This window comes from Dama dama, chromosome 20 (assembly GCF_033118175.1).
Source record: "Dama dama isolate Ldn47 chromosome 20, ASM3311817v1, whole genome shotgun sequence".
Lineage (NCBI taxonomy): Eukaryota > Metazoa > Chordata > Mammalia > Artiodactyla > Cervidae > Dama > Dama dama.
The window spans coordinates 89,314,566-89,335,849 of NC_083700.1; the positions used below are offsets into that span (position 1 = coordinate 89,314,566).

The following is a 21,284-nucleotide window of genomic DNA, read 5'->3' on the forward strand; positions in this document are numbered from 1 at the left end:
AGCAAATAGAACACATGTCAGATCCAAGATCTAATTTTATTAAAATCCTGGTTCAACTCCAGAGTATTTCGAGATGTCAAATCTGTTACACCAAGTTCCTGATTCCTTAAGGTATTCTCTCCCTTCCTTTTACGAGCCAGCAGGTCTTGCTTTAAGCTCACCTTTTATGGATGGAATAGGGTATGGAGGATACCATACTGTCCAACAGAAATACAATGCAAATCATAAAAGCAAGTCATGTAAATTTTCTAGTAGCCACATTAGAAAACTTACCATTTTAACATATAATCAATACTGAAAAGTGGAGATGTTTTTCATTCATACTTTTAGGCTCTGATTCTGATATCCAGAATGCATTTTACAGCTCACTTCAATTTGGACTATCTGCAATTCAAGTGGTCAAGGGTCACATGTGAGCAGAGGCCACTGTATTGGACAGTGAAGGTCTAGAGCCTTGTTACTCCATGTGTAGCCCACAAATTAGAAGCCTTAGCATCATCTGGAAATCTGTTAGAAATGTTGACTGTCAAGTCTAACTCCAGATCTACTGAATCAGAATCTATAGTTTAAAAAGATCCCCAGGTAATCTGCATGTACAATAAAGCTTGAGAAATACTGGTTTAAGGAGTCATGGGTCTCAGGTTCTTCACCTGTCAAATGGAGGTGATAACCCTTACTTGCCAGGACTACTGTGAAGATTCTTGGTTTACTTAATAGACTTTTAATAGTTGAGATTTTAATGAATGGTAACTCTTATTTAAGAAGGCAATGTAATAAATGGACCATAGAGCTGGACAAGATAGAATATAAATTCAAGTTCTTTAAAGCTCTGGACCTTCAACAACTCATTTATTTAACTTGAGGTTGAGTTTTCATAACTATCTAATTTAGGGTTAATATCTACCTTCAACAACTTACTGTTGTTGTCAGGCTGGGGCACGGCACATAGGAGGCCTTCAATAGTGGCAGCCATTCATATACATATTTATATGTATATCCTACTGGCTGGGCCAAACTAGAGTAGTAACAAATGACACTAAGCTGCCTTAGTTCACATGGCCTTCCATCCCAAACCAAAGTGTTACTTCTTGTGGCTCCAGTGTATATTTCACAAGGAGACCCTAAGGACAGCAAAAACGTTTATTTGAAAAAATTACTATGTATTGAAAATATACATTAGAAATTATTACAGACTTCCATAGCATTCCCCTCCCCCACCACAAAAGTAGAAATATCCGCTTACTATGCTAATGCCATAGGTAAATTCAAACAAAAAGGAAAACATTATCAGCCCCCCTTCCTCATACATTAGCACTGGAGGGGGAGAAGGTCAACTTGTATTTGCCAATCAATACGAATTTAACAAGTCCCAGTCTTCAACAGCAAGACACACATATTTCTGCTTTGAAGACTGTGAAGAGCTGCTCTGTTCCTTCTCTGGCTCCTCGAAAGCTCTCTTCTTGCTCTTCTTTGACTCCTGGCTTGAGAGGGCTTCGTGTTTCAACAGTGGCCCATGGCAGTCTGCGGCCTTCTCTTTATAGAATTGGAGCTTCTCGGAAGAGTTCATGTGGGCCTCTGTCAGGGGATACTTCCCTAAGGCTTCTGTTCGAGCCCTCTTCCCATCTGTAAGGATGACAGAGGGAAAGGTGATGAGCTTACTATGCTGGCTGCTAATGCCTGGCCAAGCCCAGAAAAATGATCCTATGGAAGTGACAAGAGGCCCAAACAGGGTGAGTTTGGATTCATTTCCCCCCCTTTTGTGTGCCTTATAAAGTAATTTACAGCATACGCACCAGCACAGGTTGAAGGTATGTACTCACAGAGAGTATCAAAGATTTACAGTCAAATCTGAGATCTGCCACTTCTTGGATAAACGATCATGGGCAAGCAACTTGTCTAAGATTCAGTTTTCTCAGATAGGGATATAAAAACTACTTCATAAGGGTGATATGAAGCTATAAGAAGTAATATATGGCGCTTAGGACAATGCTTGGTACAACAGTGAAAGCTCAAAAAGTGTCAGCTATTACTACTCAGAATCTGGACTTGACTCTGTCTTCTAAGACAGCCAAGTTTGTAGCACAATTCTAGCAAATGATACACCTTTATTCTATATCTTTTGGCACAGAATAATTTTTTCTTATTTTTCTACTTTTATTCTCTCTTCACTTCAATTTTATCCTTTAACTCCTTTCAGAAAAAATTATGGTAAAATACACATAATATAAATTTAGCATTTTAATCATCTTTGAGTGTACAGTTCTGTGGCACAAAGTACATTCACATTGCTGTATAAACATCACCACCATCCATCTACAGAACTTTTTCAGCTTGGCAAAACTGAAACTTGGTACCTACTAAACAGTAATTCCCTACCACCCCTCACCTCAGTCCCAGCAACCATTATTCCATTTTCTGTCACTATGAACTTGACTACTCTAGGAACCTCGTAAGACTCACACAACATCTGTCCTTTTTATTTTTTTGGCCACAGCATGCAGCATGTGAGATCTCAGTTCCCTGACCAGGGATCAAATTGTGCTGGCTGCACTGGAAGTGCAGATTTTTAACCACTGGACCACCAGGGAAGTTCCAACATTTGTCTTCTGTGAGGGGTGTATTTACTTAGCAGGATGTCCCTATAAATTTCACCCATGTTATAGCAAGTGTTACAATTTCCTTCCTCCTTAAGGCTGAATGATATTCCATTGTATGTAAATACTACATTTTGTTTATCCAGTCATCTGTCAATGGACACTTGAGTTGCTTCTCCTTTTGGCTACACTTTAATTCCTTTTTAATGTTCTGTATTCTATTTTTGTATCACTGAAAATCTCTTCTGGAACAAGATAGGATATGTACATACATACATACGCTTAATAAGTTATTTTCCTGATGCTGGTGCTCAAAGCTAAGTGTGAACTTACACTATAAGCTATATTGACAGAGTATAAATCTTGGCGATCTAATTAAGTCAATGCTATCGTAATTAATTTTCCCACTGAGTGAAGACGAGCTAAGTGCCCAAATAATCTAAGGACAAAACACTCCAAAGGAAAGGGAATTTCTCACAAAAGTGGTGAGCTGCTGTTCGAGACTCCAAGGTTTCTTGCGGCTTCATAGCTTCCAAAGTCACACGCTCCCATTGCAGAACAATCTAATAAAATATATTGGAAAGATGTGAATCCAAACAATATCTCGAGTTTTTAATCTCAAGCCTTCCTTGTTCTCAACCCCTCTTTCCATAAACCAACCCCCCTGTGGTAATCTTGCTTCAGACTACGATGAGTCTCTATTCCAATCTACAAATAAACTGCATGTACTTTACTAAAATTTGAAACCTTAGTTATAATACTTTTCACACATTCCTAGGCCCATTTTCACACCTTAGACTCTATCAACTGTAATTCAAACTCTTGTACATGTGTAAAATAACCGCATTTCCATACTCTCAGGATACTTCATGATCAGTTTCCATTTTTTAAAACTGCTACAAATGTATCAATATTTTTATTATAAGTTACTACAAATTCTTTTGAAAATCTGGCTTAGTAGAAACTACACATAAATAAAGAAAAGTCAACAATTATTAATATTTCACATATACCATAAGTAACAAGAACTTTAAATTTCACACTTCTCATTATGGTATGCAATGAAATGATCATAAAGACAGACAAACATTTGCAAGACACCGAAACAGCACAACACATAGTTTAGGAAATCAGTTCCAGAATTAGCTCTACCATTTACTAGCCAGGGGACCCTTGGCAAGTGATTTAATGGAGAAATTTTGAGACAGACATGGGGAAGTAAAGGGACTCCTGTTAGATGGCCTCATTTTTCTGTGTCACCTGCTGAGGATGAGGCAGGAGAATGGAGTCAGCCTGAAACAGTTTCAATAAGAGATCAACAGAAGATAGATAAAGCACCGCTGCCATGTCCTAGGGGCCTAGCTGAGGCTGCATGGTGCGAAGCTGTGTGGAGCCTCAACTTACTTTCAGTCCAAGCTGCTAGCTATTTTATTTCATCCTTAGCTCTCCAAGAGAGGTCCTGGTTTCTCCATTTTAGAGATGAATAAACAGAGACCCAAAGCTGCCTTAAGTTGTATACCGATTGGGTTGCCGAGCCAGGACCCCAAACTCAGGTCTCTGAATCTACAGCCTATGCTCTTTCCACAACGTTACCTGCTACCATAACCAAACCACTCCAAGCCTTTATATGACCATTCCATAACTGCCCCAAGTTCACTGGATGTATCCAGGACTCTTTCAGCACTACAAACTTAGTCTGACAATGGACACGTGTAATGATTTCAGCATGCATTTTCTGGACAAACCTCAAGGTAATCCTGAAACACTGACTCATCAGAACTCCTTCTTGCTTACCTATAAGGAAGTGATGCTATCATGAGGTGGCTGGAAAGGTCCACCACCATGCATTACAGAGTGCAGCCAAGGAAGGATCCAGAACAAAAAGCTCAGTGGGTCCTCCAGGCCTCCTCCAATCAACACTGGTTTAAAGTATCTGAAGGAAACAGGCACCAACCACAGGCAAGCTGGCATCCACTGGTGCTCTACTTGGTTACCTTCTGAGTGCCTACTTGAGTCTGTACTTTACCAACTTGAGGAAGACCATCAAGACGACAAGATAGCATCAAAGGAAAGTTTAGTGAAGAAGCTGGAAATGGGAGGGCTCCGTCTGCTCAAACTAGCATGGTCTGATCTGAAAATATGGCCTCAATACGTGCCACCAGTGTTTCCACCAGTACATGAAGGGTATCGGCTTCAATAAGTTACACTAAGTGAACTTCCCTGAATGGGTCATCTAAGACCTCTACCTTCCCAGAAACAATGCTAGCTCTCTGTACATAAAATACAATTTTTAAACTTAAACAAGAAAGAAAGAAAGAGAATGGGAGTGCTAAGGATTAAAAAAAAAAAAAAAAAAGACATTTCCTTACTAAGGAGAGTTAAGAAATTTGCCCCCTAAATGGGAAAGAGTTAGACTTGAATTTTTATCAGTGTAACTTGTTCTCTTTTTCTGGTACACACACAGCTAAGAGAATCTCTCCTTCTGAAGTGGGATCATACTGTTTTTTTTGCATAGCAAGCAAGAATTCATTTATTTTCTGAGTCACTTTATAAGAAGGCATTTTCTTCTAGGTCCAATAAGGATGAAGTACAGTCTAGTGACCAGAGCATGAGATGTACGGACTAGCATCTAACAACTTTTCTCCAGTAACTGGGTTAGTTATAAATCATCAGTGTCTCGAGTCTGACTGAAGATGACAGTTCAGCCAAAGAATACCAAAAGGATTAGCATCTATTCGAGTGTTGAATACGACACTTGGAATTTATTAAGCCATATTAACTGTAGGGGAGAAAAATCTGCCTTACCTGATCAGCCCAGCCCTCCGTCTTGCAGTTACTGTGATCAAATTCTTTCAAAGGCACTTTGGAGTGAACGAGGCCGATGTGGGTCTGAAGCTTGTGTTTGACAGCTTTGATGTCCTAGTAAGGAAAAACAGAACATGAATGCATACACATGGTCAACACTTAACTTGCTCTCAGTAGGAAATAAACACTATCATAGATACCAGCCCTTTCTAAATGTCGATTGGCAGAAGCAAAATATCAAACTGTATGTTTGTGAAAGTAAGAGAAGGGAACAGAAATCCTACCTTGAGTCCCGTCCCAGAGATATCTAAGCAGTTGAGTTTTCTAAAAGAAAAGAGGTATCCAATTCCTGCATCTGTTATCTCAGGGTTACCTAGATGCCAAAAACAAAAGTAACATTCTGTTACAGTTATAAGAATTGTTAAAATGCCAACAATAAGCTCAAGAAAAAAGGCCAAACAATGATAAAATATAAAATATTGAGAGAACAAACTTTTCAGAGTAAATTAAATATGGGAATCTATCTTTCCTATGAAGAGCCACACGAGATGATCCTTAAGATCTTTTATAGCTCTAAACTTCCTAGGAATTAGGGGTTAGCAGAGAAATTAATGAACCAGATAGCTACTACAAAGGGTTTAATTTGGAACCACATGAAAACAGCATATCCTAAACATGAATATTAAACAGGTATATTAGACTTTGTTCATAGACATTTCACCTCCAAAGTAAAATATTTTAATAAGATTTTCAAGGATATTTAGACACAAAGACTATCACTGTCTTACTAACCTGCATTAATAAAAAAAATTATTATTTATTTATTTTTGGCTGTGCTGGGTCTTTGCTGCGGCACGGGTTTTCCTCCAGTTGTGGCAAGGTGGGCTACTCTATAGTCGCAGTGTGCGGGCTGCTCAATGCGGTGGCTTCTCTTGCTGTGGAGCCCAGGTTCTAGGGCATGCAGGCTTCAGCAGCTGTGGTACACGGGCTCAGTAGTTGTGGCCATCGGGCTCCAGAGCACAGGCTCAAGAATTGTGGCACATGGGCTTAGATGCTCAGTGTTATGTGAAATCTCACAAACCTGTATCTCCTACATTGGCAGGTGGATTCTTTACTACTGAGCCACCAGGGAAGCCCTGCATTTTTTAAAAAATAAATCCTTTCTTACATGGCATCTTCTCATATCATAGAGTACTGCATTTAGCACTGGGTCCTCAAGAGCTTGAGCACAGTGCTGGCACATTGCAGACACTCAAAAAAAAAAAAATCTGCTAAATGAATACACTTCCTGGGGAGGAAGGGAGGGCGTTATTATTTTCATCTTACAGAAGCCAAAACCAAGGCTCAGAGTTTAAATAACCTGCCCAAGGGCACACAGTAGCAGAGCAAGGAGTGTCCTCTGACTTTAAAGGCCTGCTCTCTCTACTCTTGACACCAACCATCCTGCCACATATTCAATACATGCTCAGTTAAATCATAACTGATCTTATAATCTTTCTACTACCAGGATCAGTATCTGGTTAATCTTGAGTAAGTATCAAAACTGTCAATTTATCCAGATTTTCACCAAGCAATTATTGATAAAAAATGACCTAGCTGACAGACACTATCAATTAGCAACTCAAAGATAAGTAAAGATGAGCCAAATGTCCTCTATGCTGTGAATATACAGTGAATATGACCTCTCTGCAGAGAATAAGCTGCATCAGTGAATTCATTAGGGCTTTTACTACCCTACAGAGTGGTACCACGGCAGGAAAGGTATCTGGCCAGGAGATAACAGTCTCCAGCTTTAGTCGTGCTCTGCCACTAACTTGCTGGGGCACCTAAGAATCATCCCTCAATTTTATCACCTCTCAGACAAAGGGGAAAAGCTACATGATTTCTAAGTCCATTCTTCCAATATTAATCAACTATAACTGCTAACAGAACTTACAAGATAAATCTAGTAACGACAGATTTTCAAGGCCCCTCTTCATCACTCGGACTGGTGCTGTCATTTTCCGCACCCCAGCATCAGATAAACAATTATCCTTCAGGCGGAGTTGGGTTACACTAGGAAACAAAGTCCATGAGTAAATTACTTAAAAAGCATTTGAGAAAATCAAAATATAAACTTCATTTAAAAATGTATCTTCCAACCCTTGCTATTTCACACTTAATGCATTTAACAGAATTAAAGATCCTTTGATGCTACTTCAGTTACTATGTGAGGGTTAACTTGAGACCAAAGAAGCATGTAGTACTAGCCTCAGATGGTAGAGGGCACTAAAGGTATATGGAGGAATGAGGTAAGCAGGGACTTTTATTAAGAAGGTAAATACACTTGCTTCACACAAAAACTGCATTCTTGACACATGTTGTGTCAAAAACATTTTAAATGTTGGGACAGTCTACTAAAGAACTCCTATGAGAATTCTCCATATAAAGCACAATTATTTCATTCTAATATTTTATAAATTCAATTTTCAGAATGGATTTATAAGGTACAGCCATAAGGCAATCCATTCAGCTAAACTGTACCTGGTGTATTAATGTGCTCCACTGTCCCACATGCAAGAGATCCGAACTTTTATCAATCTCATGTAAAAATACCTTTCTACAAGGCAGTATGCCGGTCTCACTTCCTAGGCAGGCCTGAGGGAAAAGATTAGACTCAGGTTTTTAGTGCTTTTGTCCTTCTAGGTATTTATGAAACCATAAAGGAATCCATCTAACCTTCTCTCTGCAAGCCAGACCAAGATCAGTCAGACTATTTATGAAGGGTGTGAACTGGGTGATTTCTTTAAATTATGGTTCTTGAAAAGAATTTCTATGGCTGTCTTTTAATAGTTCACTTTTTAAATGATTTACAGTTCAATGACAGTTAAAATAGAAAATGATAATGACTGCAAAAATTATGTAACTTCTCATCTCTTGCTAAAATAAATCAGGGCAAAATCATTTTTCAACCCAGGTAGTGTCAAGTACTATTATGTCGAAATAAATTTTATTTAGATAAATGAACCTACTGACTGACTTTCCTGAGTTGTCCAATCAACACTGCTTGTACCAAGTAAATGGAGACTGAAACTGTTTTAGAAAAAAAAGTTAGCAAATAAACACAGGACTGAGAAGTAATTAACATCCTTCCCACTGGATCAACCTTTAAAAAACAATTCATTTACAAATGGTGGAGGGTCAATACCTAGACAGGGCCTCATTGGTGAGATGTTCTAGAAGTTCATGCTCATCTCCAAGCTTGCAACAGGAAAGATCCAGACAGGTCAGCTCCCGGAAAGACTTAATCTCCTCAAGCTTTTCTGAAATCACCAGGTATCTGTCGGGCATGGACAGCAATCATACAGCTTTTCTTTTCCTTCTTTTAAAACATCACCATGTGTGGCTTTGTAATACATCAACATTCCATCAGGACAAGATACTACATAATAAGCAGACTTTACTGATTACTATGTAGGCACAGGTTATAAAAACTTTAAATAAATGCATAAACACATACAAGCAAAGGCCAAGACACAAGAGAAAATATCTGCTTTGTTAGAAGTCAGACCTTGGGGTCAGTGTTGGGACTTTTTCAGAGAATTTCCAAACTTTAGGATACTCATAATTTTAACCACTCATTCTTTTAAAGTTGCTTTTTACTTAATGCTAAATATCTAGTGCTTTGAAAACTGGAACAGGCCAAGAATTCTGGGTTCTAACCTGTACGTGCCCAACAACATACCACATCAAAGATTTATTTGTCACATCAGGTTTTATCTTCTTTACTTGTTTGAGTAGCTGCCCACTTCCCAGTGCCACGGTTAGCCTGCTAACTTTACTCCAAAGTTATGTGCAGCATGACTATGACAAGAACTCATTCCAAACTAGATGGTTATTAAGACAAACCTGTGAGCATGAACACTTTAATTACACTGGGCACCAGGCCAGACTGCTATCGTGGAGTATCAGAAGGCCTCTGCAGAGGAAGAGAAGATTAAAAAGACACTGCTGTGGTCTCCACCCTGCTTTCTAGTTGTCCATCTATTTCATATGAGGTCAGCAAGAAAAAATGAAAAGGGATTAGAAGTGACAGGAAACAGGAGAGGAGCCTAAAAAAAAAAACAGGGAAAGGGAAATGCCTGTGGCAAGAGCATGCCTTTCTCATCCATTTTCCTCATAGATGTCTAGAAGTTTTCATAGTGAGATGGTTCACTAGGATCAGTGGGCTAATATTTAAAAGTGTTCACATTTCTCTTCTGTCACCAGGATCATAATTACCAAAAAGAGCACTGAATAATCCAAGGACAAGAAGGGTGTCAGATCTCTTTTCTGCCTACTTCCAATCAGAATAAGATACATTGAAGCTGATCACTGGCCTGACTGCTGGGTACAGATGGCCAGGGGCATTGATACCCCCTCTAAGCTGCCTGGTGACCAAGCTCAGCTGGGTACACAAATGAGCCTTATTTACTTAGACATATTTTAATTACACTGTAAATAAAGCTTCTGTTTTCCATCTTCCAATCACAGAGTTGAAGTGGGTTAATGGGGATTTGGGGGATTAATGGCAATTAGAGAAAGGAAAACACACATCCTTTGATCAATTAACTAAAAGATTTTTAGTAATTGTGAGACACGGGTTATCTGGGAAGGACAAAATGATGTAGAACATGATTCACAAACATTACAAAAATCAAGACTAAGAAACGAAACAAATTGTACAAAGCCACAGACACTACTAGATGCTTATCGAGGACATAAATGAAGCTCTAGGGTTTTGCTGAAAATTAATCGTCCAACTTTCCCTTTAAAAAGTTCAGAAGAATGTAGTGGAGAAGCAACAGAAAGAGCACAGTTTAGTGTCAGACCTACCTGAGTCTGGATTTTAGCAAGGCTAATTACTTGTATGATTCTAAGAAAGTTACTTAACCTCTGCAAGTCTCAATTTCTCCAGCTAGAAAACGGAGCTGATGATTATTTTCTTTAAGGATTATTAAGAAAATTAGAAAAAAAAAGTTTCAAAAGTAAACGGCATCTTACAGGCCCTCATTAAATGGTGTGTGTGCTTGTACTCAGTCACGTCCGACTCTTTGTGAGGCTATGCACTGTAGCCTGCCAAGCTTCTCTGTCCAGGGGATTTCCCAGGCAGTGATACTGGAGTGCGATGCCATTTCTACCTCCAGGGGGGTCTTCCCTACCTAGGTTGAGCCCGAGTCGCCTGTGTCTCCTGCACTGGCAGGCATATTCTTTATCACTGAGGCACCTGGTAGGCCCCATTAAATGGTAGCTATTAAAATTACTTCAGTTACAAAGGGTGATATTATAAGGAAAACATACTTGCCTCCTGTGACCATCAGTGGGATTAAAAATCAGAGGGAAGAGATGGTTTTATAGGTTGAAACATATAGACAGTTTTCTCCTTTTGGCAGGCAGCTTTGTGACCCAACCCCAAACAGCAAGTGCCTGCACTTAACCAATTATCTTATTTTTCAATGCTGGTAAAACCTTTGTTGCTGCAGCTTCAGCTGGGAATTGCAAATGCAAACCCAAATCTCCTGCCCTCTTTCTATTTCCCTTCAGGGATTCAAAAGGAGAAGGGAAATTTTCAATCACAACTGAAAATCCTACCCTTATATTTGGATAAGACAGCACTGTCTTATTTCTTATTCAGAATTGTTGAAATAAAATGAGTCAAGAGAGTATTAAAAATGCTTCTTATATTTTTCTGATTATAAGGAAAACATTCCCTGAAAACTAAAATCTAGAAAATTATAAGGAAAATTAATTCCAATTTCAATTTCATTATCTAAATTACATTTCAGTGAGCTTCCCTCTTTTTCCCCCTATATATGCAATGCATATAAAATTTTCTATTTTTTTCACAAACAAAATTGGGATCATATATGTAATTTTAACTATTCTTTTTAATTTGTTATATAAGGAACATTTTACCACATCATTTTAAATGATCTTTGGATATTATCTTAACAGTTACACGATTACTTAATTCCCTCTAGTTGGATATTTGGCTTCCAGGTTGTCACTATTACAACTAGTACTACATTGAACATCCTTATGTAAAGTATTTGTTCTGATATTTGATTATCACATTAGAAATTAGAACAAACTCTTAATAAATGGAATTGCTGAGTCAAACAAAGGATACAGGTATTTTTAAGGCTTCTGCTACATACTGCCAAGTTGCTTTCCAGAAATGCTACATTATGTGCTCATTAAATGTGAATGAAAGTGCTATTCTCATCCAATTTGACCAGTGGAACAGTATGCAAACATCACATGGGATAAAAAGCATTTTCCCCATTGTGAGGAATACCTAAGCTATAATGGTAAATGGAGGAAAAAGCAAAATACAAGTTATACAGTATATTCACAAATGGACAAAGATACATTATTTGAAAATAATTACCATGAATGATCTCCAGTATTCTTGCCTGGGAAATTCCACGGAGGGAGAAGCCTGGCAAGCTACAGCCCCATTGGAATGCAAAGAGTCTGACATGACTTAGCAACTAAACCACCACCACCATGAATGATGGAATTATAAACTTTAAAAGTTTTATGTTTCTCAAACAGTATGTATTTGCCTTTATAAAATAATTTTAAAGCAATGTTTGTATCATAACTATTTTTCATTGTTCTAATTTTTCCACAATGAACATAAATAACTTGGAATAAAAAATGAAGGAGTAAAACGTACTTTCTCCCTTCTTTTTATCATATGCCTTTTGGTTCAGTTCAGCCGCTCAGCTGTGTCCAACTCTTTGCTACCCCACGAACCACAGCACGCCAGGCCTCCCTGTCCATCACCAACTCCTGGAGTTCACTCAAACTCATGTCCATTGAGTTGGTGATGCCATCCAACCATCTCATCCTCTGTCGTCCCCTTCTCCTCCTGCCCTCAATCTTTCCCAGCATCAGGTGGCCAAAGTACTGGAGTCTCAGCTTCAACATCAGTCCTTCCAATGAACACCCAGGACTGATCTCCTTTAGGATGGACTGGTTGGATCTCCTTGCAGTCCAAGGGACTCTCAAGAGCCTTCTCCAACACCACAGTTCAAAAGCATCGATTCTTCAGTACTCAGCTTTCTTTATAGTCCAACTCTCACATCCATACATGACCACTGGGAAAACCATAGCCTTGACTAGAAGGACCTCTGTGGACAAAGTAGTATCTCTGCTTTTTAATATGCTGTCTAGGTTGATCATAACTTTCCTTCCAAGGAGCAAGTGTCTTTTAATTTCATGGCTGCAGTCACCATTCACAGTGATTTTGGAGCCCCCCCAAAAATAAAGTCAGCCACTGTTTCCCCATCTATTTGCCATGAAGTGATGGGACTAGATGCCAAATCTTAGTTTTCTAAATGTTGAGCTTTAAGCCAACTTTTTCACTCTCCTCTTTGACTTTCATCAAGAGGCTCTTTAGTTCTTCTTCACTTTCTGCCATAAGGATGGTGTTATCCACATATCTGAGGCTATTGCTATTTCCCCTAGCAAACTTGATTCCAGCTTGTGCTTCTTCCAGCCCAGTGTTTCTCATGATGTACTCTGCATATAAGTTAAATAAGCAGGGTGACAATATACAGCCTCGATGTACTCCTTTTCCTATTTGGAACCAGTCTATGGTTCCATGTCCAGTTCTAACTGTTGCTTCCTGACCTGCATACAGGTTTCTCAAGAGGCAGGTCAGGTGGTCTGGTATTCCCACCTCTTTCAGAATTTCCCACAGTTTATTGTGATCCACACAGTCAAAGGCTTTGGCATAGTTAATAAAACAGAAATAGATGTTTTTCTGGAACTCTCTTGCTTTTCTGATAATGATCCAGAATGTTGGCAATCTGATCTCTGGTTCCTCTGCCTTTTCTAAAACCAGGTTGAACATCTGGAAGTTCACGGTTCATGTATTGCTGAAGCCTGGCTTGGAGAATTTTGAGGATTACTTTACTAGCGTGTGAGATGAGTGCAACTGTGTGGTAGTTTGAGCATACTTTGGCATTGCCTTTCTTTGGGACTGGAATGAAAACTGACCTTTTCCAGTCCTGTGGCCACTGCTGGAGTTTTCCAAATTTGCTGACATATTGAGAACAGCACTTTCACAGCATCATCTTTTAGGATTTGAAATAGCTCAACTGGATTCCATGACCTCCACTAGCTTTGTTTATAGTGATGCTTCCTAAGGCCCATTTGACTTCACATTCCTGGATGTCTGGCTCTAGGTGAGTGATCACACCATTATGATTATCTGGGTCGTGACGATCTTTTTTGTACAGTTCTTCTGTGTATTCTTGCCACCTCTTCTTAATATCTTCTGCTTCTGTTAGGTCCATACCACTTCTGTCCTTTATTGAGCCCATCTTTGCATGAAATATTCCCTTGATATCTCTAATTTTCTTGAAGAGATCTCTAGTCTTTCCCATTTTATTGTTTCCTCTATGTCTGTGCATTGATCGCTTTTGGTTAGCCTTGTTTTAATGGTCATATTGATTGTGCATCTTAATAGTAAGCTGCCTTTCACATTTTGAATGACAAAAATTCATATAATGGTATACTATACAGCTATTTTAAAAATCTACACATATTGATGGCAAATAATTTTGAAAATATGTGAAAGAGCAAAGTGATTAAGAGTGTGAGCACTGTGTTGCGTTTGTAAAACGAAGAGGCGAGCTATACATGCATGGGTATGTACAGAGTATTTCTGGAATTATGTAAAGAAAACTGGTAACAGTAGTTGTCTCTGGGAAAGAGCAAAGGAGAGAGATGGGAGGAAGGCTTATGTTTCACTTTATACCCTTTTGTGTTTGTGTTTAAGTCCTTTTCTGTGTAATTTTTTTCAAGTTTTTCTTTTTAATTAGTAGATGCCTTGAAAGCTATTTTTCATGATAGTGGTGTAAAAAATTTAAATAAGTCAATAGAAGTATATGAGCAAAGGCAATCATTAAGAGAAAGCATATGCTCTGTTAAAAAATAGACAGTGGTTCTTGTGTTGGGACCTTACTGAAAACTTCCAAACTTTAAGACACTTGAAATTTTAATCACCTCTTCTTTGAAAGCTGCTTTTTAGCTAATGTTCAATATCCAGTGGTCTGAAAACTGGAATGGAGATGAGAACTCTGGGTACTAATCTTCACATCCCCGAAGAGTATACCAAGAGATATTTGACAGATCACATCTTGTCTTTCCTATTTTCTCCTACTAGAAAAGCTTGTAGATGAGTATTTTCTATCTAATGAAAGAACTGTGGCAATCAACTAATCCTTATCAAGTGTTTTCAAAATAAATAAATTAAAAAACAAAAACACTAACAAAAACAAAAAACAAAATAAAGCTAAGTGTTGTCTGGGAGGGTGAGGGAAGGGAGAAAGACAATGATTTTTCTCAAAATGGCCTACCATTTCGTGTTTGAAAGTTCTAAATTCAAGTGCTGTTTGATGGGGGAACCCCCCAAGCCCACTAAGTCCCAGAACCTGACAGAATTGACACACCCAATAAAATACTCACTATCATAATCAGAACACCCACCTGTTTCGCAAACACAAGGAGCAAAGCACCAGACTTCCATAGGCCTCAGTGAATTTCTGTAAAGCCCTCAGCCCCGCACCGGGCTCTGTAAATTTCTGTCTGGCTTCAGCAGCAGAGAACAGCTTTTCAGCAATCTGCTCAGGAAAGCCGATAAGGGAATCAATGTGGTCAACATTGTCAGAGATGAAGCCCAGGACAAGGCTGAAGAGGGATTTTGCAGAGTACCGAAGATTTCCCTCCCGGGTGTATGTGAAGATGAAATGATCAGTCTTCTCTTTCTGTGCAGTGTCATCTTCCCTGTTCATGCAAAGCTCCACAGAAAAGCCTTTGGGAAACAGTCTGAAAGGCCTTGGCTTCTTCTGGATAATGTTACTCCTAACATCATCCAATGCCAGATTGACCATGTGCAGTTGCCCATTTTCTCGCACGTAGATGGGCCCTGAGTCCAGATGGTTTTCTGAGTTGAGGTAGTAAGACATTGCCTTGGTTGTGACTGTGAAAGCAAGGTACAAGGGAAGAAAACCCAATTAAAATGCCATTTGTAAAATGTAACTTCACCATGCTGTGCCCAGAGCTTTATGAGCCTACCAGGCAGGCCCTCTGGCTGCTTTGGGGAATCAAAGCTTACCAGTTGCCTGTGAACCCTGGCATACCTTGACCTGGAATGCCCATTCCTACTCTTCCCCTTTTCTTGTCTGTCTGGTGAACGCCTATTCATCTTTCAAAAACCAGCTCAAATCTCATTTCTAAAATTCACTCTAGGGTTTCCCTGGTGGTTCAGTGGTTAAGAAACTGCCTGCCTATGCAGGGGGCATGGTTTCAATCCCTGGTCTAGGAAGATTCCACATGCCTCAGGGCAACTAACCCATGTACTCCAACTACTGAGCCCGCATATCCTACAGTCCGTGCTTCTCAACAGAAGAAGCCACCATGGTGAGAAGCCTGAGCACCACAACAAGAGAGTAGCCCCAGCTCACCACAACTAGAGAAAAGTCCACTTAGCAACGAAGACCCAGCACAGCCAAAAATAAATAAGTAAATAAATAAATAAAATTCACTCTAAGAGAGTTATCATAGAAGTGGAAGACAGTCCCTGGCAAGGCAAGTCATGGTAGCACAGCTGACATTAGCAAAACAACTGAAAATAATCCCAGGGTCCAACAAGGGTGTTATTACATAAATACACATTTATGTACATCCTATATCCACACCATGGAATGTTATGCATCTATCAAAATTCTAAAATTTTTATTGACTTGCAAGTTACAAATATTAATAGTAATATGTAGAATTTACTATTTGTATTTTAAAATATGTTTTCACACAGAACAAATGCTAGAAACTAGTAACTCCCTTCCTTGCTACCCTGGCACCTTCCACACATTTCTTTATTATACTTGGCTTGCATTTTTGCTACTGATTTATTTCTAGGCATGTTCTGCTGATTTGAGCTCCTTCAGAGCAGACAGCATGTTTAATTCATTCACCCTAACATAGTGCTCTGGCATGTGATGGTCCCTGAGTAGACAGTCATGGAACTAAAGTTTACTCTTTTGCAAAACTTTACAGAGAACACAAGCAACACATTTTTTTGGTGTTTTGTTTTTTTTTTTTTTGATCCACAAAGGCCTCTATCACAAGACCTAACTAAAAGCTATTAAGCTGAGATGCTAGATTCAAGGGCTAGAATAGTTAGCTCTCGTTCCTTAATTTCTTCAGTTAACTGGCACTTCTGAGGTAAGGCAAAATATCAAAAACAGCAGGGTATTTATGCAATCATGTGGATGACATTTTATGCCCAAGTACTAATTGGAATAAATATTTGCTTTCCTGAGGAACCATGAGATTTCAAAAATATTTGAGAAATTGCCATGCTAAATAAAATGGAGTATGATTATCACTGCTACAATTTGTAGGTAAAATTTAATGTAATACAGATCAAATAGCTGCTATTATCTCTAAAAGACTGATTGACTTTTAGAGTGAACCAACCCAGCTGTGTCTTCATTAATGCAGGGCTAGAATGTAGCTCTGAATTCAACCACTTAAAAGTGTCAATCAATCAAGTCAGTGATCAAAAATGCTGAGGCTGGGAAGATCAAACAGTGATCCTGTTGTAGGCATCAGTATGATCCATGTTTCTCCAGAGGATAATTATGTGTGTAAAAGTACACCAGAAAAGAGGGCCCTGCCATGCCACACCCAAGAGCCTCATTCTTTCCTGCTCATCTTATGCCCTACTCTCCGGCCAAGCCATACTACCCAGATTAAGTTGGCTGTGTTCTCTCGTCCCACTGGCCTTTGCACATCCTGCTCCCTTTGGCTGGAACATCCTTCTCAGCTTCCCTGACCTAGCTGATTCCTAGTTCTCATTAACAGCTAGCTCAACCACATCCCTCTCCTGGGAAAACTTCCGAATCCCTGCACTAGTGCACATGTCTGTCTGGTTTTTCCAGAGCACCAATGTCTCTTTCCATATAGCACTTAGCACTGTGTACTGTCTGTTCACTTGCTAGTATTTTCAAAGTTGTGAGCTCTTTGAGGGCAAGGCACTTGTTTGATTCATCTTTTTTCAGGCCAACACAATGCCTAGCTTGAGTAAGCCCTCAGTAGATATTTGCTGAACCAAATGAGAGGAAGAGTGGGACCTCAAAAGAACAGACTTAGGGCTCTGAGCTGCAGGGCCTGCTGATACTGTTGCTAGGAGCCAGCTCCTCTTCCAGGCAACAGCTGCAGGCTCCTCCCCCAACTCACCAGACCCTTCTGCAGGTGGTGGAAGCAAAGAGGATTATGGGAGTATATTGTTACTGGTACTACCAGGGAGGGGGGAAAAAAAGAATCTAAAAAACAGAAAAAAAAAAAAAATCCTGTCACGGTGCCAACTCTCATAACCCATACTCTTCCCAGCATTCAGTGCCTCTCCTAAGGTGATAATTTTACTTATTCTAAGCTTTTCTTCCAGGAGTAAGCACGTGGTTCCTTCAATCTCACAGAGTTTAATCCTGATGAGGAGACAAAGCAGATCCCCTTTGGTCTTGTTCTTTGGACTTGAACATTCATAGTCCTTCTCTACCTGTAGACCTGGAAGTACATACCAAGCACAGCCTCACGTAAGACTGACCTGATTTTAAAAGTGGAAAGACAAAATTCTATGGAAGTTAACATAAGGAATCAGCACACTATAAACCCCCTGGCAATGAAACAGGGTCTGCTCATATGTAGCACCCCTAGCCATCACTCCTAATAGTGCCGCCCATAGATTCTAGGGTAAAACGGACAAATGGATGAATGGAGGACCACTTCCGGTGAAAACCAGAAAACTGATTCCATCCAGCAGAGGGCACATGAGGTTGGGGACCAAAGTGAAGATGCTAACCCAGGCTGCCCAAAATCCCAGCAACTTCTGCTTTCATGGATTTTTTTTTTTTTTTTAAACTAAGTTTCCTGATCAGGAATTGAACCTGCACCCCTGCATTGGGAATCCAAAGTCTTAACCACTGGACTGCCAGGGAAGTCTCACATGAATCATTTTCAAAGCAGACATAGTTCTGGCTATATTTTACCTTTACTTTTTTACTTAAATTACTCATCAAATGCCAAGGGCTCTCTGTTCTTCAACTATGGTACCTGAGAAACAGACCATGATCAGGAAAATCCAGTGACCTTTGATTTCTACTACTAAATTTGTGCATCTTGCTCCCAACAAGGAGCAAGCTTCCTAAGAGTTTGTGAGGTACCATAAAATGACCTAAGAATTATATTAATGTTTAAACCTTTCAAAGTTAAGAGCTGTAAAGGCAAGAAAATTCCAAAGTTTCTATAATTTGGCTCTACTTGTTCCTGGCTATTACACAGAGTGGTCTATTAGAAGGGAGTCCCTCAGGAGACAGAGCCTGTTCTATATCATGGCAAAAATCCTACACGAACTGGAAAATTAAAGTAATTAGTATGTGAAAGAATAACAATGTTCAGTGAAGGTCTGCATTAGCTATATTTCATATTAGAGCAACAGAATAACAAGGTAGCCTCTGATAGTTTTCCAGCCTGTCTCTGGAAAGGTGGTTCTGTAACCTATAAAATCTCATAGAAAACTATTACAATAGTACATGTTCCAGTATTTGGTCACCACAAATGAGCCAAAGTTACCATGAACATGTCATTTCATCAAATGAATAAAATGTAGCCTTAGTACATTAAAAATTCAATTCTCTACTGCCTCTTTGAATAAGAGGCAAGATAAAATAAGTGATAACTAAACATGACTTTTTAGAACTTGAAGTCAGTTCACCAAGCAAGAACCTTGACAATCCAGTAGAGGGAACTGGAAAGATGAGAGTCAGGGAAGCAGACTACAGGAGGCAATTAAAATTGTTACCTGAGCCTACAGTTATGCAATTTGAAAAGAAAAAGAAGAAAACACCTAACTTTAGTAGGTAAAGTAAGGTAGCAATCTCTCAGAAATAATAAACCATAGTAAGACTATGATGATAATAATAGTGGGTGTGATAGCTCCCACTGAGTTGCCAAGCACTGTTAGGTACTATATTAAAGGCAATTCTCAACAATCCAATGAGGTAAGGTTTGCCATTTATTAGATAAAAGGGCTCAGAGACTAAAAGTAACTTACTTAAGAAACAGAACTACTAAGTGGCAGGGCCAGAATTCAATCTCAAAGCTGTATCACTCCAAAGCTCAAGCTCTTTCCACTGCATGATGCTGTCTCTCAAGAATAAAAATATGACATCAGCTTTAAGGATAAAAAAAAATGTTAAAAATTAATCTCACCCACCTGTTTGAACCCTCTGGTATTCACTGACTCAAGCTGGGGAGGGGGGAGCTGAGAGAGGGCAGAGATTAAAAAAAAAACAGTGGACATCTGAGAAAAGAGTTGGTGGGAACTGAGCCAGGACAATAGCTACACTGAGGCTTTCCCTCTTTCCTCTGCCAGGGCAGAAATCACCCATATCCACACACCAGGAAAACATCTGTCACTCCATGGCCTTCATCCCAAGGCTGCAGACACCCTCGGTTTATTTGAAAATGCAGTATCCTTAAGCAAATGTCTAACATAAAAACATGAATGGGAACTAGTTCCAAACCACCAATAACCAAGTAACAATCTTAGGTTTATTGTTCTGGATCACCACCATTTTTCAAACCACCAATAACCAAGTAAGAATCTTAGGTTTATTGCTCTGGATCACCACCATTACTCAATTTTCAATTCGTTTCTTTTGTTTTATAACTTGCACTTGCTCACCTGCCTTCTCTCCCATACCTAACTCCTTATTTGCCTCTTAGGAGAGGCCAATCTCTCCTACATCCTGACATCTGACAGTTTTTCTACCTGCCAACTGTAGAGCTTCTCACACAAAATCCAATCTCCGCACCAAAAATCCTAATCCTCTCCTTTCACCCACTCCCAACTCCCCGGCCTTCAACTCTCAAACCTCACGCCCTTCCAATCTTTGCACGATCCTTCTGAATGTGGCTCCCGGTGGCCCAGATCCAATCACACCTTCACCTGGCTCTCCCTCCTTCCACCGCACCATTCCACCCCCACCCTCCCTAACCCCCCTGCAACTCTTTCTCTGTCCTTTATCACGTAGTCTTCCCTTCCTCCTATTTTCTGAGAGTCCCTCTCCTGGGGCTCCAAACTCTCCATCTTTTTCTTCGTCTTCTGCCCTCAACCTTCAACACCTCCTGCCTTCACGACTCACAATGTCCAACTTCACAGTCCACAGCCCCAACTTTTCTCCCCTGCCCCCTCAACCCCACCCCTCTCTTATTCCAATCCTAGATCCTTTACTCCTAGCACTCCTCAAATCCCATTCCTTCTCCCCCTCCCCAGGACTGCAATTCTCCATTTCTCTATAAATTCCCAGGCGTGACCCTCCCCAAGTGCACCCAAGCTAATCCTGCTCCCTCTTCCCACCCGGGCCCCGAACGAACCTCAGTTCTCACAAGCCCCATACCCTAGCCCAGCATCAACTCCACCCTTAAACCCATTTCTGACACCCCTAGATCCTCACCCTCACACCTTTCACCCAACCACACCCCAGCTCCGACCCTCTCGGTCTTCCTCTCCCCCCTCCCACCCCTCCCTCAAACCACACCCGCCCCCACTCGCAGCCCCGGGCTCCTTGAGCGGCCCAGCCCGCGGCCGCCACCTACCTGTGCCCCTGTCTGGGGCAGCCAGCGGCAGCTCCTCTGTGGCGGCTCCCTCCTCCTGCCGCGCGGCTGAGGCGGGGAAGCGGTTCCGCGCCCCCGGCACAAAGCTAGGGAGGGTGGGACACAGAGTGGGCGGGAGGAAGGAGGGGGCTGGGGGCGACCTGGCGCCGTGAGACCGCGGGGCCAGCGGGG

The 21,284-nt window shown here is 40.3% G+C and overlaps 1 protein-coding gene across 1 annotated transcript; it reads right to left on the reverse strand.

Moving 5' to 3' along the window:
* Nucleotides 1-1,126: 1,126 nt before the first annotated feature.
* Nucleotides 1,127-21,252, reverse strand: LRRC42 (leucine rich repeat containing 42). Its single transcript, XM_061121834.1, has 8 exons — nucleotides 21,096-21,252; nucleotides 14,922-15,414; nucleotides 8,587-8,718; nucleotides 7,336-7,454; nucleotides 5,684-5,772; nucleotides 5,400-5,513; nucleotides 3,073-3,157; nucleotides 1,127-1,623 (listed from the first exon to the last, which is right to left on the reverse strand). The coding sequence occupies exons 2-8, from the start codon at nucleotides 15,398-15,400 to the stop codon at nucleotides 1,349-1,351; spliced, it is 1,293 nt and encodes a 430-aa protein (XP_060977817.1). The 5' UTR covers nucleotides 15,401-15,414; nucleotides 21,096-21,252; the 3' UTR covers nucleotides 1,127-1,348.
* Between the last annotated feature and the right edge of the window lie 32 nt (nucleotides 21,253-21,284).